This window comes from Triticum dicoccoides, chromosome 2A, assembly GCF_002162155.2.
Source record: "Triticum dicoccoides isolate Atlit2015 ecotype Zavitan chromosome 2A, WEW_v2.0, whole genome shotgun sequence".
Lineage (NCBI taxonomy): Eukaryota > Viridiplantae > Streptophyta > Magnoliopsida > Poales > Poaceae > Triticum > Triticum dicoccoides.
The window spans coordinates 303,471,996-303,488,783 of NC_041382.1; the positions used below are offsets into that span (position 1 = coordinate 303,471,996).

Genomic DNA, 16,788 nt, shown 5'->3' on the forward strand with positions numbered 1-16,788 from the left:
GGCACTGCGCGATTGGTCCGGGCGGCGGCGGCAGACGTGTCCGGTGGCGGCGGGGGGGGGGGAGGTTTTTAGGGTTTCGTCCGGGAATGGAGGAGGAGGAGACGTTTTTATAGCTAGATGGAGCTAGGAGAGTCCAAATGGGGTGCGGTTTTCGGCCACGCGATCGTGATCGAACGACCGAGAGGATGGAGGGGGTTTGGATGGGTTTTGGGCCACTTTGGAGGGGTGTTGGGCTGCAACACACACGAGGCCTTTACGGTTCCCCGGTTAACCGTTGGTGTATCAAACGGACTCCAAATGGCACGAAACTTGAAAGGCGGTCTACCGGTGGTGTACCAAGACCGCTTTTCAAATCTCGGTCCAATCCGAGAATGTTTAACACCCGCACACGAAAAGAGGCAAAAGGGGACGTTGGAGGATGTAGGAGTGCCGGATCGCAAAACGGACAATGGGGAAAAAGCTCGGATACATGAGACGAACACGTATGCAAATGAGATGCACATGATGACATGATATGAAATGCATGACATGGACAATATGCAAAACGAAGACAAGACCCAACCACGAGGGAATATCATAACTTAGAGCCGAAATGGCAAGAGTTGGAATACAAATATGGCAAGTTACATACGGAGCGTTACAACCAGCCACAACCAACCCACGCTCGGGGCTTGTGCGAGGTAGGGCGAGACGCCTCCTAAGGCCTTCTAAAACTCTGCAGCTACACAATGTCTCCTGAGGCTCGACGGCCATTGAGTCATCAAGGAGGAAGCCTTTGGAACATGCCCCTAGAAAGGCGTGCCCTCGCGACATGGGAGACTACCATAAGCACATCAAGCTAAGTTACCCTAATCGCGCCTTGTAGAAACACAGGTATCATGACACGATAGGAAAATAACAAGCATAGCATAGAGGCGCAAGCGCTATGGTTCATTACATGCCCCAGCAGGGCCCTATACTTTTTTCAAATGCAGAAAAAGGGAAAAAACAAAAGCAGGCAACACGACTACAGCAGCTCCCGAGGCCAGGCTCCAGCTGTGCCCGAGCTCAGTCCGAGTCTTCCTCCCGCTTCACCGGGGCACGACGGTGAAGCGGCTCGTCGCTTTCCCCGATCTGAGCCCAGTGACATGGTGGTTCATCGCAGGTGACGTCGCTGGTACTCTCACCGGAGGAGGAGCCGCTGCCGCTGGAGGTGGCGCGGCCGTCTCCAAGGGCAAGCTCACCCTCGTCGTCGTCATGGCCATCGCCAAGGGCAAGCTCGTCGTCGCACTACAAGAAATGTCAACTTGTGACCCTCACTATTGGCCGCTGAAAGGTCATAGTTTTTCATTTGCGACATTTTTGACCAAAAACAGAAGGTCAAAAGCTGGCGGTCATAAACTGAAATTAATGACCTTTTGTAAAAGGTCGTTGGTTCTTCGACCAAAATTTTGGTCACTAGCAACCTCCCCAGGCCACGTAGGCATCCAACGTGGAAAGCTGATGTGGCACAAGAATCAACCCGGTCCAATTCGGTTTTCTACATGGGCCTAGCCCAACAATTCGGCTCATTTATGATTTTTTTCCTTTTAATTTTGGTCAGCTACATTGGCCTAGCCCAACAATTCAGCCTTTTTAGTTTTTGAGATTCATGCAACTTTTTTAAACCTCGACCCTTTTTGAAATTGTTCGATGCTTGTTGGGATGTGGCCTTTTTCGGCCCAATTATTTGTCCAGTTTCGACCAGCCTTTTAATGTTGAGAATTATTTGGCCCAAGCCAAATTTAGCCCAATCACACATACATACAACATTATTTCATTCAAATTAGGAAAACTCCAGGTCAAATTCAAGTCAACCATCATATCACATCACATAACACATCTCCCAGGTTTACATCTCTACTCCTATAAAATACCCAGTTGGTGGTGATGGTGTGCCTGCCATACCTGATTTTTGACCGTCAGATGTGCATCCAACGCATGGAAGCTAACTATGGTTTATGTTTGTAAAAAAAACCTTATTCTCTTCGTTCAGCTCCAGCCATCCCCTCCTTATCCAAATCCTATGAGCGAAGGCATTGGATCCTTCACGAAAACGAAAGAAAACAGTGGAACCAAAGACGGCAGCGCCGCTGCCGCTCCACACACCGCCGGCGCTGCCGACGCAGTCCGCTCCTAACACCCTCTTCCGCCTCCTCACTGCAGCAACATCCCCACCGCTCACTACCACCTCCCCCCTCCGACCCTCCCCGATTTCTTCCCCCGCCTGCCCCGTCTCCTCCACGACGACGTCGGCAAACACGCAGCCGCCGCCGCTCATCCCCGGAGTCCGCGACGCCTCCCCTCCCTGGTCCTCTGAGGTAGCAGCCCCTGCGCCCACCAATTCCCACTCCTCCCGGTTGTCTCCCCTACCCCATCTACTCCGACGCCGATGTCGGCAAGTACGCCGCCGGCGCCGTCCGCCTCTGATTCCGCGACCCCTCTCTTACCTTATTCTCTTACGCAGCAGCCCATCCGCCCACCTTCTCCCCATCCTTCCCGGCGTCTCCTCCTTCCCCCACCCCATCTCCTATGACGCCGATGTTGGCAAGTACGCCGCCGGCACGTTCCGTCCCCCGAGCTCGCGACGCCACTCCTGCCTCATCCTCTGATGCAGAAACCCGGCCGCCCACCACCTCCTCCTCCTGGCCGGCTCTTCAGCGGCGCCGGCGCCAGCTTCCCTGCGACGCGCTGCAGGCCATTCCCTTCGAGTACTTGCTGGTCCACACCCGTTTCCTCCAGTAAACTCTGTTTCAGAGACGGCTGGTCTGGTGTGATGGTTGCCTCTGCTGTTGCCTCTCCTTCCTACCCGTCCCGCCTCCAAATTTCAAATTTTCTGTCACTCAAAGTTCAAATCCGCACACCCAGTTCGAACTGTCCAGAAACTACTCCTGCAGCCCAATATAAATAAGTGGGCAGGCATATGGGACTCAGGCTGCTCAAACTACACCCCCAAGAAGTCACACGTTGGTCACGCCAACCTTTAGATCGAACGGAGTGTGAGGAAGTGTGATTCACTGCTCTTCGCCATCTAATCTTCTTCGTCAAGGGCAAGGTATGGGTTGTGAATGAATATTAAAATCTTCTCTACGATCTCATCAACCATTGCTTCATCTTTGTTATTAGACAACCCCGTCTGAATACTGTATCAGTAGCAGTTGGAGAAGTACTGAATGATACACATCTTACATAGCTGACTCCCAACATCCTGGATTATTTATATCTAATCTGACTGCAGTTTTTATGCATTTCATAGCTTATTTCCCGTCTGAATACTGTATCAGTAGCAGTTGGAAAAGTACTGACTGATACAAACTTTACATAGCTGACTCCCAACATCCTGGATTATTTATATCTAATCTGACTGCATTTTTTATGCATTTCATAGTTTATATTTCATCTAACCAGTCTGCATTTTGAATGCATTATTTTGTAGCCAAGTCCAGCAGAACTTGCTCCGGTGGCACGCCAATTCCTCATACAAGTATATTTATATGCGAGCCAATAGATATGACAAGTTCAAGTCAGTCGTCTTTGGATGATGAAGTGACAAACGAATCATCTACGATTTTTCCTACTAATGGCATGCTCATATCAACTGAGGGCTTGGAGCGAGGAGAAAGCTCAAAAGGTAAATCTATAAGGCGAAATTCTGTGCATAAGTAATTTTATTTAACTACTTAATTAATTTCTCATTAAAATGCTATAGGACGAAAGCGTGTACGTGAAGCAATAAGATATGCTAGCCGTACACCAGAACAAATCCAAGCAAGGCGAGAACGTGTTAGAGCACGTCGGCAAAATTTAACACCTGCTGAGAGGGAAAAGATTAATGCACAAAGAAGAGAGAAAAGACAACGAATGGCACTTGATGAGAGGAATGCAAGCCAACGAGCACGTAGGCAAAGTTTGACAATAGATGAGAGGCAAGAAATAAATGCACGCCGGCGAGCACGTAGGCAAAGCCTACCACCTGAAGAGCGGCAAGCACTCCTAGCTCAACATAATGCAAGCTAAGCATCTAAACGAGATGCCCTCTGCAGGGATTCTGTTGCACTACAGTGCCCTACAGGTTCATTGATGGGACATCCATCATCAAGTTCTTATGTCTTTAGCCACCCAGGTACGCTCGCACAAACTTCTGCTACAATTCAAGGTAATTCTCACACACATCTGTATATATGTAACAACATCGATCTTCAAATTACATTTAGGAGATGATGATACTATCCAGCACATGGAACTCACATCGGTGCAATGTCCAACATCTACATCAGTGGACAATCCATTATCACCCCATGATGGTTTCGTATATTCAGATTCCCCAATAGAAAGCTTTGTCGCCGGTGATGATGATTCTCACATGTCTGAAGAACAAGATGATGAGTACTTCGCATTTGCTGGGAGAGGTATTGCCAATGCCATGGATACCTTATTTCTCTACATACAAAAAAAAGCAAGACCTATATAAGGCCATTCATCTCATTATATGTAGGTGACGATGAAGACTTGGTAGATGCCTTTACAACAGACACCATTGTCCCTGACCTATATGATCGTGTCTACCACAATATACCAGTAAGTACTCACATGTTGACACCAAAACCTGATTGCAATCACTGTGGTGCAAAGAGGTTCCAGTATGAAACAAGTGGATTTTGTTGTCGGTCCAGAAAGATTAACCTAGCACACTCAGAACCTCCCTTGGAACTTCAAATGTTATACACAAGTTCAGATCCCAATGCCGTGCATTTTAGGGAGAACATTCGGTACTTTAATGGACACTTCTCATTCACCACCCTTGGAGTCAGTCTGGACAATAGATACACAAACATGAGTTCAGGAGTGTATACGTTCCGAGCTCACGGTCAGGTTTACCACAACATCTTTTCATTTGGTCCAACTCAAGATGGAACTAAGCATTTGGAGCTCTACTTCTATGATGATGATCCCAGTTTACAACATAGGTTTCGGCGCTCCCCAAACCTAGACCGAGATGTCATTCGTAAGCTTGTCGACATCCTCAAGGATAATCCTTATTCTGAGACATTCAGGAATCTAGGTGGAGTCGATGACCTTGAGGAATACCGTATTGAACTAAACACCGACATGAGGTTGGACCAACAGAGATATAACTTGCCTATATCATTGGAGGTTGCGGCTATTTTGGTTGAGGGTAATGAACTATGTAAGCACTTTGATTATAGCATAGTACTGTTTGGTAACGACAACAAGAGATATAGCATCCAGCCATATTATGGATGCTATGATCCATTGTCTTACCCTTTATTCTTTCCAAGAGGGGAGATTGGTTGGCATCCCGAAATCCCAAAGAATGGCGTCAACTTGAATGAGATACTTCAATCTCGTTGCAGTGGTCGACATAGTCTAGGTAATTCATATAACGGAAATAGCATGTGTTCATTTTGTTTATCCTCATTGTACTTACTTTTCTTAATATTTCCTCTTGTTACCTCTCATTTCCATAGGTACATATACAAATAGTCGATTATGCGTATCTGTTAGAGACTACTATTGCTACAAGTTTCAAATATGTCGTGGTGTATTTAACACCATGCTATACGGTAAACGACTGTTCCAACAGTATGTGGTTGATATGTACATCAAGGTTGAAAGCTCAAGATTGGACTATATCAGAAATCACCAGAAACAAATACGTGCTGATCTATACCAAGGTGTTGTTGATAGCCTTCAAGCTGGGGAAAACCGTGTGGATGAAGTGGGAAAATGGACTATACTTCCTACATCATTTATTGGGGGAAAAAGAGATAGGAGACGAAGGTATCTTGATGCCATGGCCTTGGTGCAAAAGTATGGGAAACCAGATATATTTTTAACCATGACTTGCAATCCAAATTGGGATGAGATAATTAGTGAGCTAGAGCCTGGACAAACCCCACAGGATCGCCCTGATCTTATCGTACGAGTATTTCGAGCAAAGTTGGAAGACCTCAAGATACAACTTTTTAAGAAGCACATGCTCGGTAAGGTAGCAACATATGTGTATGTCGTTGAGTTTCAGAAAAGAGGTCTACCACATGCTCATTTCCTCCTAATCATGGAGGGGAGGTACAAGCTAACTTGCCAGAGCAATATGATTGTCTAATATCTGCTGAATTGCCAGACAAATCCAAGTACCCAAAGTTGTACAAAATGGCCGTCAAGCACATGATGCATGGCCCGTGTGGAGTCCTCAACCCCAAGAACGTGTGCATGCAAAATGGTAGCTGCAAGAACTACTATCCACGACCATTTAATGCGTCAACCCTTCAGGGAAAGGACTCATATCCCATATACCGGAGGAGAGATGATGGACGTCGTGCGAAGGTACGGGGTGAAGATTTAGACAATAGGTGGGTTGTTCCATACAATCCTTACCTACTAAGAAGGTATAACTGCCACATCAATGTTGAGGTTTGCTCAAGCATAAAAGCTGTGAAGTACCTCTTTAAATACATATATAAGGGGCATGATCGAGCATCTGTTTCTATCGACGCGGTGGATAGTGACGGAAACATTGATGAAATAAAGCAATACAGAGATTCCAGATGGGTTACACCACCAGAAGCATTATGGAGGATCTATGGTTTTGACCTTAGTGAGATATTTCCTTCTGTTAGGCAGCTACAACTCCACCTCCCTAATATGCACATGGTGTCATTCCCGGCGGGCGCGAATCTGAATGATGTCCTCTCCCAGGAAGGAGCTTCCAAGACCATGCTAACCGAGTATTTTGAAGCAAACAAGAAGTATGAGTTGGCCCGGGGAATTTTATATAAGGATTTTCCGACATCTTTTATTTGGATCTCGGGTGGAAAGTATTGGAAAAGGAGGGGTGAACGCACACAGATCGGGAGAATTGTGTCTGCTCATCCAGCCGAAGGGGAGAGGTATTATCTTAGAGTGCTTCTAAACCATGTCACAGGTGCTACATCTTTCCAAGACCTAAGGACAGTGGATGGTATTGTTTTCCCGACATTTCGTGAAGCTGCTGAAAGGAGGGGTCTTATCGAGTCAGATAATACTATTGACGAGTGTCTTAATGAAGCTGAGGTTTTTCAGATGCCATCTTCCCTTCGAAGGCTATTTTCCACTATATTGGTCTTTTGTGAGCCCAGCAATGTGTGTGGTCTATGGGACAGGCACTTGGAAGCTATGACAGAAGACTATCGACTAAACCACATGTCCCCTCATGCAGTTGAGCAGATGGCTTTGTTAGATATAAAAAGTATGCTTGAATCGATGGGGAAGGACATATCATCATTCCCTCTTCCAGAAATTGATGAGTCGTATGATGGCTCAAATAACGAGGCTAGGGAGATCACAGAGGAGTCGACGATAGGGGTGAACCCAGAACACCTTGGCTTTTCATCTTTCCTAAACCCAGAACAGAGATATGCATATGATGAGATACTTGCAACAATCAATAGTGGCCAAGGAGGTGTGTTCTTTGTTGATGGACCAGGAGGCACTGGAAAGACTTATCTATACAAAGCACTACTTGCAAAAGTATGTGGTGAGGGTAAAATAGCTATTGCAACAGCGACATCAGGCGTTGCTGCATCCATCTTGCCCGGCGGGAGGACTGCACACTCATGGTTTAAAATACCATTGAACATTGAAGATGGTGGAGTTTGCAGCTTCACCAAGCAAAGTGGGACAGCTAAGCTTCTTATGAGCGCCTCCCTCATAATTTGGGATGAGGCCTCCATGACAAGGAGACAGGCAGTCGAGGCCCTTGATAATAGCATGAGGGACATCATGGCTCAACCTGACCTGCCATTTGGCGGAAAGACTGTCGTGTTTGGGGGAGATTTCAGACAAGTGCTTCCTGTTGTTCGCAAGGGAACAAGGTCACAAATAATTGACGCGACGCTACGCAAGTCTTACCTTTGGGAGAGTATGAGACATATAAGACTTGTCCGTAATATGAGGGCTCAAAGTGATCCATGGTTTGCTGATTATCTTCTGCGTGTTGGGAATGGCACCAAAGATACTATGGATGATGGTTACATACGATTCCCAGATGAGATTTGTGTACCATATACCGGCATTGCCTCTGATATTGACAAGCTTATTGAAAGTGTTTTCCCGATGCCGCTAGATGAAAACCTCTTGGATCCAAACTACATAACGTCCTGAGCAATTCTATCAACTCGGAATGAGTACGTTGACAAAATCAATATGAGGATGATTGAGAGATTTCCTGGGGAGGAGATGATATACTACAGTTTTGATCGCGCGGAGGATGATCCACACAACTACTACCCTGCAGAATTCTTGAATTCATTGACACCTAATGGTCTACCTCCCCATATCCTCAAGTTGAAGATTAATTGTCCTATTATATTGTTACGGAACATTGACCCAGCGAGTGCGTTGTGCAACAGGACGAGGCTGATTGTCCGAGGGTTCATGAGGAATGCAATTGATGCTGAGATTGTGCTGGGCCAGCATGCCGGTAAGAGGGTGTTCCTTCCTCGAATTCCTCTTTGCCCATCAGATGATGAGATGTTTCCATTTAGGTTCAAGAGGAAGCAGTTTCCAGTCAGGCTTAGCTTTGCTATGACCATTAACAAGGCACAGAGACAAACTATACCAAATGTTGGTGTATACCTCCCTGAACCGGTATTTTCACACGGGCAACTCTATGTTTCTCTTTCTAGAGCTATATCAAGAAGTAATATGAAGATTCTTACTGTCCCAGAAAAGCAAAAGGAAGGCCAAACCAACTCCAATGCAAATTTTACAAAGAACATAGTCTACAAAGAAGTTCTCAGCGTGCAGTTCAAGGTATGAATCACTCGAGTACAATTCGATGGCTGTAGAAATTCTATCTATCTAGATTACTAGGGTCAATCATCTAAAATTGCTTTCCAGCTATTATGGTTCTGAAGTTTGTGTAGAGGACTTTAAGAAAAACAACTAAGATGCTTGCATTAGCGTTCATGATATTTTTTGCAGAAAATATTATACATGTATTCAAATTGTTTTTGGTAGTTTTCTTTATTACTTCCACTGTTCAAATAATTTTGGATGACACCTACAGCAAGCCGTTTTTCATCGACGCCCCTCATTTGCTTGTAGCTCCACATCAAAAATTTCAATTCACACCTCGAATATTTATTTCCTTGCTGTCTATTATCGGCATCTTTTTTTTGTGTATGTGTGGAAACCTGGTTGATGCAAGAAAGTGAAAAGAGGGCCAGTACTGATGTTTTTGTATGCATAATATGTGCATGTGCATTCGCCCCTTCTATATATACACATGATTCAAAAGCATGTTTTACTGTACATTTTGTTCCTTTGCTTGGTACAAAATGCATTGCAAGTGTTATTCATTGTTTTTTCCTTGACTAAATATACTACAAACCATCTACAGGCTAATATTTGTTCCTTTCCCTGAATATACCTGACTGTTACGTATGTTGTATTGATTGTCCAATATCCTTTATTCTTTTTAGGTGAGCAGATGGATGATGTGAGAGGCCCAAAACTAATATGGTTGGCATAAATGTTTTGAGCAAACAACTAAAGAGGAGTTCACAGGGCTTGCATTTGACGAAGCCACTGTTCGAAGGATGCTGGCACATGGCACATCATTTTGCCATAGTAATCTTGCTTATGGAGCCCGATTATTTTGGTTGTACTTGTATGTACTCATGTATGCAAGTTATGCACCAAGTGTTTTATTTTATTGTTTTCTCTTTTCTCATGTGAGTTATCGTGGCTTGTTACTGGATGTGATATGTTTGTGAGGTGCTCAATATCTTTACCATTTCTAGCAGATAATTGTGTGCGGGCTGGAGTTGTAGTCCATGTTAAGCAAACAGAAGCCAAAGACAGGCAAATGGAGAGATAAAGCTGGTGAATGTTGTCACAGTTGCTACGTGTGTAAGTTGCTACGTGTGTAGACGAATTTTATATTTGCCGCATGCTCTCCCCTTGATATAGGATAGAGCGAGCAATTAGAGAGTTGAGTAGGGAGAAGGGTCTTCCTACGAGATGTAGATGGACAATAAAGAGTTTGGCTTCATGACGAAGGGGTTCATCGATTAAAAAACATATGTTTGATTGTGCTCGATGTCTATTTATCAATAATAATATATCACTACTTTAATCAATGTATGAGTTCCTGACTATAACTTAGGTCCACCTTATCTTTTTTGATCCCGTAGCGTAGCACGGGCATCTTACTAGTAACACAAAAAATCATCTCAGGAATACATTTCCCTACACAGAAATATAGCAGGAACAGAGGGAATATACAATAAAGAAAATGAAGGCACATCTGCTACTATCATAATAGTACAATGTATTTTTTTACAGAACAGCCTTTTTACGGAATATACAATAGAGGGATTTCATTGCTCTCTCTTACGAGACATGCTCCAGCTGCCACAACTTGCCATCCTACAATGAGAGGTATATAACAATGGACTTCATGAACATTAGAGGAGCAAACGCTCAATCAACACCAAGGGCTAGATAAAGCCTTAGCTAGCATGCATTCGAAATTTAGACAGAGGCAATCAGTTACAGAAAGTAAATGAGGACCAGACTTTACAATTACAGTACCATAGGACAAATCCATCAATCCACGAGGCAAAATATGAGTGAATCCAAAAAGAGGCAGAAAGGAATACCTATTTTGATCCAAAGGGGCTCGTGAGCATGGCCATCTTCCGTAACAGGTTGGCCCTAGCACCCTGGATCAGACGCGCTGGGAGCTTGTAGCTTGTCCTGGTCATACTGCTATCCTAAGTAACAGGAAAAATCAAAGCAACAGTTTGGACTTGGTGTTAACGAACAGACACTGTAAATCAATAGCATATAAAGCACCAATTTCCTCGGATGCAAGGAGAAGAGGAGCAAAACGACAGAGAGGTGGGACATTTTTCGTACCTGTAGATGATATTCACAGCCAAGGAAGATACATGGGGCCAGCCTTGCATGTGTGCTTGCTTCACCGGTACATGCATCACCATAGCAGCCAAGTAAGTAGGCATCATCAACATCTCCTCACCACTTTCCTGGCCACAAACAAAGAGTCAAAACAAAATATATTAGACCATAATATGACACCAGAGAGTAACTGTAAATCACAAAGTATATCCACAACACCATAAAATAGTCCCAGACCCTAGTGCTATTTGAGTATATCGCATGTAGTTTATTTTCATGAAGGGTTGTGTATGCACGATAAATCCAGAAATAGGAGGAGGATGGCTTATCAACAAACTGAACTTAGAAATGAAACTTTGTAATGCTCAAGTTTCAGCTATTAGGGATTACAGAATTTTACATGGGACAAATTCTTCTAGTTGCATTTATCACAGATAGAAGAGTTTATAGTGAATAAACATTTGCAATCAAAGACACAGCCTGGAACATATTAATTTCAAGGTGCAGTTTGTATACAATCGAACATCTTAGGTTGTATACTACTCATGATAATTCCACTGATCTACGGAGTCAAGGGATGCAACTCAAGAAGGTATTTCTTCACTATTACAGAAATATATCATTGTTAATGTAAATGATCTGGAATAGATATACGGATATTACCACAAACACCTATCAGGCAAAATCCCATCGCAAGTGAACTCGAACATGTGCTGGACACACCCAAAAGAAACACCTAGTCGTACAACTTCGTGTACAAGTCACTTGTGCCCAAAAGAAACACCCAGCCACCGCAGGCCATGGTTAGACAGCAGCTAGCACAACATAATTAATAGCCAGCTAAAGCTTAATGCAAGATCATATTCATAGTTGGCATGCATCAATACAGGAATCTACAATGTTGGATAAGGTGATAAAGAAAAATAGAAATAGTGGAGTTAGAAACATATGCAGCACAATGATAAAACAGAACAATAGATTTAATGTGTATATATTCTGGTGACTCTGCCAATTGTTACATAATACTAATTACCTACACAAGGCATCAATACTCTACATGAGAAGGCCACGGTTACTCTTTGGAGCAGTATGAGAACGACAAGCATTGCATCCTTGCCCTTTACTCGAGGCTCCAGGACACAATAACAACATCAACGCCCACCTTTTTTTGCTTGAACACACACCTAAACTAGGGACACAAGAAACAAAAAGGCTAAATTGCGCAGACACCCATCTGGACCTAAATCAACATCTGTACCTACAAAGAGAAATGGGGACAGGCCATAGAATCCCCTCATGTGAAGGCCATAGTTACGTTTGGAGCAATATGAGAAAAGACAGGCATTGCAAGCCTGCTCTTCACACATCATTAGACCTGCAAACAACCTTGCAGGTAGCTGGCTCTCACTTAACTAAACATGCAGGCAATGAAAGCACCCAACATTTTTATTTTAGCAGCCTGATTAATAAATTTATACCAAACAAACAGAAATTGCAATGACCTAGTATGAACCATGTAATACATACACTTCAATATGTATCCTAGTTTATCGTCATCACCTCATGAGCTTAATAAGTACATAAAGTAATTATCATCATATCCAGAATTACAATAGCAGCAGCCAGCACTAGGACTACCAAATTGATTCAAAGTTCTTGCCATTGTGCAACAACTACAGCTCTCAACTACTAGCTCCTGGTACTAGCTGATCTGAATGTGTAAGAAGTTTGATATAAAATGTGAGTAGAACAATTCTTCAGAGCTAAATGTGCAATGAGCTTCTGAATATTATCACTTTGGAGGGTTACTATTCTTAGTTCTAAGAAGCCAAGACAACATCAAGCTTATAATCAATCCAAGATGACAACAAGTCCAAGATCTTATGGCCAAAGCAGAAATTTCCATGGCGCCAAGGCCATCATAAGATTTACCACATAGAGCATGGGAGATAAGCAGAGGGGAGGAATCAGTGGGATAACTTAGAGGAGAGAAGCCGACGCTGAGGACGGCCAAGGCGATGGACCACCTCCCCTTGCAAGTCGGCCTTGTAGTCAATCCACCTCCCCATGTGCATGACGACGGCCTCCCACTCGGCGACGTGCTTGGTGACGATGCTGCAACAGAGTCTTGTTGTACTTGCCGATGCCGAGGTCGAGCTTGTCGATCTCAGCATGGGAGCTTGCTGATGCCCATCCATGGGAGCGTCTGCGACGACGTCATAGTTGTACCTTCAATCCAAAGCACAAGATCCAAACGTTAGAAAAGAACAGGAATAGTACTGCTCTACCAACTTCACTTTTTGTTTCTGGAAATATAATTGCTTGAGCTAATTTGAAAGATACAAAAATTAAGTTGGAACCATTTTTCCCTTTGCTGTTGAGAAATTTCCCAATCCATTTAGTTTTTTTTTACAAAAGACCAAGATCCCAAAAATTACTTTGGGGGGGGGGGTGCTCAAAACAGTCTATATGTGTGGTGATTTTGTTCAAATTCCTTCATACACTAGCACCAACAGCTAGCCTTTTCAATCAAGAGAAAAAGAAAAATGGCGACAGAGAATTGGAGGGCAAAGCACATGCTTGGCGTTTTTCTTTACTGTGTGAGTGTGCGTGTGCTGTGTGCAACACCAAACTGACTGACAACCGAGATATGCACCAGAGGCTCCTTGAGCAGAATTTACAGGCCCACTGCTACGCATGCATTGCTAAGCTACTCCCATATAAATCCGCAGCAGCTTTTCCTCAAGAGCATAGGACTAGTAGGATGAAGTTGTTGCCAAGCCTAACCCATGCATGCACGGTACTCATTTGGCAGCGAAGCGCCGCGCGACGTCACCCTCCGCCGCGGCGAAGAAGGCCTCCATCTCCTCCGCCAGCGGCGACCTCCCCTTCTTCGCCCTGCACACCATGACAAACAGCAGCCAAAGCGTGAGCAGAGGAACTCCACACGCAACAGCACGGCTTGGAACGGCCAGCACCGTGCCGTGAGGAGAAGGAAGGACGAGGGCTGGAGACTGACAAGTCGGCGGGGAGGCCGTGGCAGTCCAACCCGAAGTGGCGCATCACGTGGCGCCCGCACATCCACTGGCGCCCCTTGACGACGGCCGCCCCGCCTGAGAAGAGTTGAAGCCCTCCCGCACCAGCCGCGTCGTCGGAGGGGGGGGGGGTCTGTCCTGGCGGCGCGAGCCCCTCCCACTCGCCCGTCTCTGGTGACTTGCCATGGTCGCCGCCGGCTATGGGGTGAGGAAGAGATGCGCCATGGCCGCCGCCGGCTGACCTGCTTTGGATCCTTGCCATGACCGTGGGCAAAGAGGTTGTTGGGAGGAAGGGGCGCCGGCAAAGGAAGGGAGGATGGATGGCATTGGGTGGCGGAGGGGTGGCGGCGGCGATCTGGATCGGGGAGAGGGAGGCGGAGGCGATGTGGATCTGGATCTGGATCGAGGGACTGAGGGAGGAGATGTGTCGTGCGCGTGCGTTTAGGATAGGTGGGAGAGAGACGCTGGATCGAGGGACTGAGGGAGGGTGTGGACGGCTCAGATCAACTACAGTGGGGGGTGATCCGTGGGCTGCCTTTTGATTGGTTCGAAAATATAAAATTATTTCTTAGTGCTAAAAACAGGGGGTTTTGTGAAGCAACTACCAAAACTATTCTGCAAATTGGCATCACTAATTTTTTTTCACTTAATATAGACCATATTTTATGGATGAATACCAATTTTTATGCATTTCCGATCCTTCTAGCTATTTTTGGTCATTTAAACAAATTTCCGCCGATTCGGTAGAAAGCGGGTCAAATTTGAACTACAGGTGCCTCATACTTTCTCTTTATTTTTCTCAAAAATAATTTCTAGGTACATAAGTATCTATTTAATCAGAGATACTTCAATTTTTTTGCAAAATTCGACCCTTAGCTTTGAACGGTCATGCCCGTTGTTTTGACCGCATTTTGAAACGAGCATAAAAAATTCAAAAAGATTCAAAAAATTGGAAAACCTTCGCATTGTGTCATTACATGTGACCAAGTTATTACGAAAAATAATAAACTTGCAATACATCAATTATTTTTAAAAAAGTGTTCTCAGAAACGAGCTACCATGTGTGGAGATCAATGGCTTCCAAGCCAAATGATCAATCTTATGGCCACATTCATGGCATAGTTTTTTCAAATGATCTCATATTATGCACAAAGGTGCATATTGGAATGATAAACAATGTTGCCTAAGGAAGTTTTCGTTTTCAATGGCCGAAAAAATCATTTTCCATTTTCCGAGGGCCCAAAATGAGTTTTTTGTGTGAAGGACCTACCATATATTTGTTGCAAAATTGGACCAAATCATTTTTCTAAAATACTAGGACATATTTAATGCACAATTGACCAAATGGTTGGGTGTAAAAAGTTTTGATCCACCTCTCGTGAAAAAGACAAATTTCCGCTGATTCAGCTGGAAGTGGGTCAAATTTGAACTGTAGATGCCGTGTCGTTTGCTCTTTATTTTTTCCAAAAATCATTTCTAGGTACATAAGTATCTATTTAATCAGAGAAAAAACAAAAAATTCGAAGATTCAACCACTAGCGAGGAATGGTCATTCCGAGCGTTTTGACCGCATTTGAAACGGGCATAAAAAATTCAAAAAAAACAAAAAATTGGGAAACCTTCGCATTGTGTCATTATATGTGGCCAAGTTCCCAGGAAAAATAGCAAACTTTTAATACGACAATTATTTTAAAAAAGTGTTCTCAGAAACGAGCTATCACGTATGGAGATCAATGGCTTTCAAGCCAAATGATCAATCTTATGGCCACATTCATGGAATAGTTTGTTCAAATGATCTCATATTGTGCACAAGGGTGCATATTGGAATGGCAAACAATGTTGCCTAAGGAAGTTTTCATTTTCTTTGGATGAAAAAACCATTTTCCATTTTTCGAGTGCCCCAAAGGAGGGTTTTTTGTGAAGGACCTCCCAAATAATTGTTGCAGAAATGGACCAAATCAATTTTTTAAAATACTAGGACATATTTAATGCACAATTGACAAAATGGTTGGGTGTAAAAAGTTTTTATCCACCTCTCGTGAAAAAGACTAATTTCCGCCGATTTAGCTGGAAGCGGGTCAAATTTGAACTGCAGATGCCTCATAGCTTGCTATTTATTTTTTTCCAAAAATCATTTCTAGTTACATAAGTACCTATTTAATCATAAATACATGGTTTGGTGGCATACGTCGAGGTTTGGGCGGTGACCAAGGGCCCCAACTCTAGAGCGCGTAAACTCGCATGCCCGCCGCGTGGTCACTGCGTGACCGTGGCGTTGCCATGTGTTCTGGGCGGCCTAGGCATGTCTAGTGGGTTGGGCACTCCCCAGGTAGGTGCTAGGAAGATAAGTACGACATAAAATTCTCACGAGGAGACTGATCGATGCTCAAACATGAATTAGTAGCCAAGTATTTGATTAGCGGTACAAGAGATGTACATGGATAATGGGTGTGAGTTTTGGCTGAGGATGATTAGTTACTAAGAAGACCGTCTTCACAAATTTTCAGCTCAAAAGGAGGATCCTAGGTGGTACTTACTTTGCAAAGTACCACACCGAACATAAATACGAATGTTGAAGCTGGGCTCAAAATAATGAATGGATTGAGCTGGCATTTGGTGGAGGATGGTTATTTGGGCATAGGAAAGCACTGTAGAAAATGGATACTATTTGGACATTCCAAAGTGGTACTTCCTTCACGAAGTGCTGCTCTGAACAAAATAGGAAAATGAATATTGTTGAAATACTTTTGAACTAGGCAAGGAAGGTTTTTGACATATTTGATGAAGATATGATCCAAACAATTTATGA

At 44.0% G+C, this 16,788-nt stretch overlaps 1 protein-coding gene across 2 annotated transcripts; it reads left to right on the top strand.

Annotated features, from left to right (window-relative positions):
- Window positions 1-3,476: 3,476 nt before the first annotated feature.
- On the top strand, window positions 3,477-9,736 carry LOC119354436. Of its 2 annotated transcripts, XR_005170924.1 has the most exons (6): window positions 3,477-3,649; window positions 3,728-4,141; window positions 4,233-4,427; window positions 4,514-4,596; window positions 8,747-8,832; window positions 9,504-9,736. XR_005170924.1 is itself a non-coding variant. In XM_037621168.1 (5 exons), the coding sequence occupies exons 2-5, from the start codon at window positions 4,099-4,101 to the stop codon at window positions 9,522-9,524; spliced, it is 342 nt and encodes a 113-aa protein (XP_037477065.1). In that variant the 5' UTR covers window positions 3,477-3,649; window positions 3,728-4,098; the 3' UTR covers window positions 9,525-9,736. The 2 variants fall into 2 exon arrangements, 1 of the variants encoding a protein (XP_037477065.1); XM_037621168.1 differs by lacking the exon at window positions 8,747-8,832.
- Window positions 9,737-16,788: the final 7,052 nt, after the last annotated feature.

Coding starts and splice junctions, on each gene's coding strand:
- LOC119354436 (XM_037621168.1), top strand. CDS start 4,099: ATGGGACATCCATCATCAAGTTCTTATGTCTTTAGCCACCCAG. Junction 4,142..4,232: donor TTATGTCTTTAGCCACCCAG/GTACGCTCGCAC, acceptor AATTACATTTAG/GAGATGATGATACTATCCAG. Junction 4,597..9,503: donor GTGTCTACCACAATATACCA/GTAAGTACTCAC, acceptor TATTCTTTTTAG/GTGAGCAGATGGATGATGTG.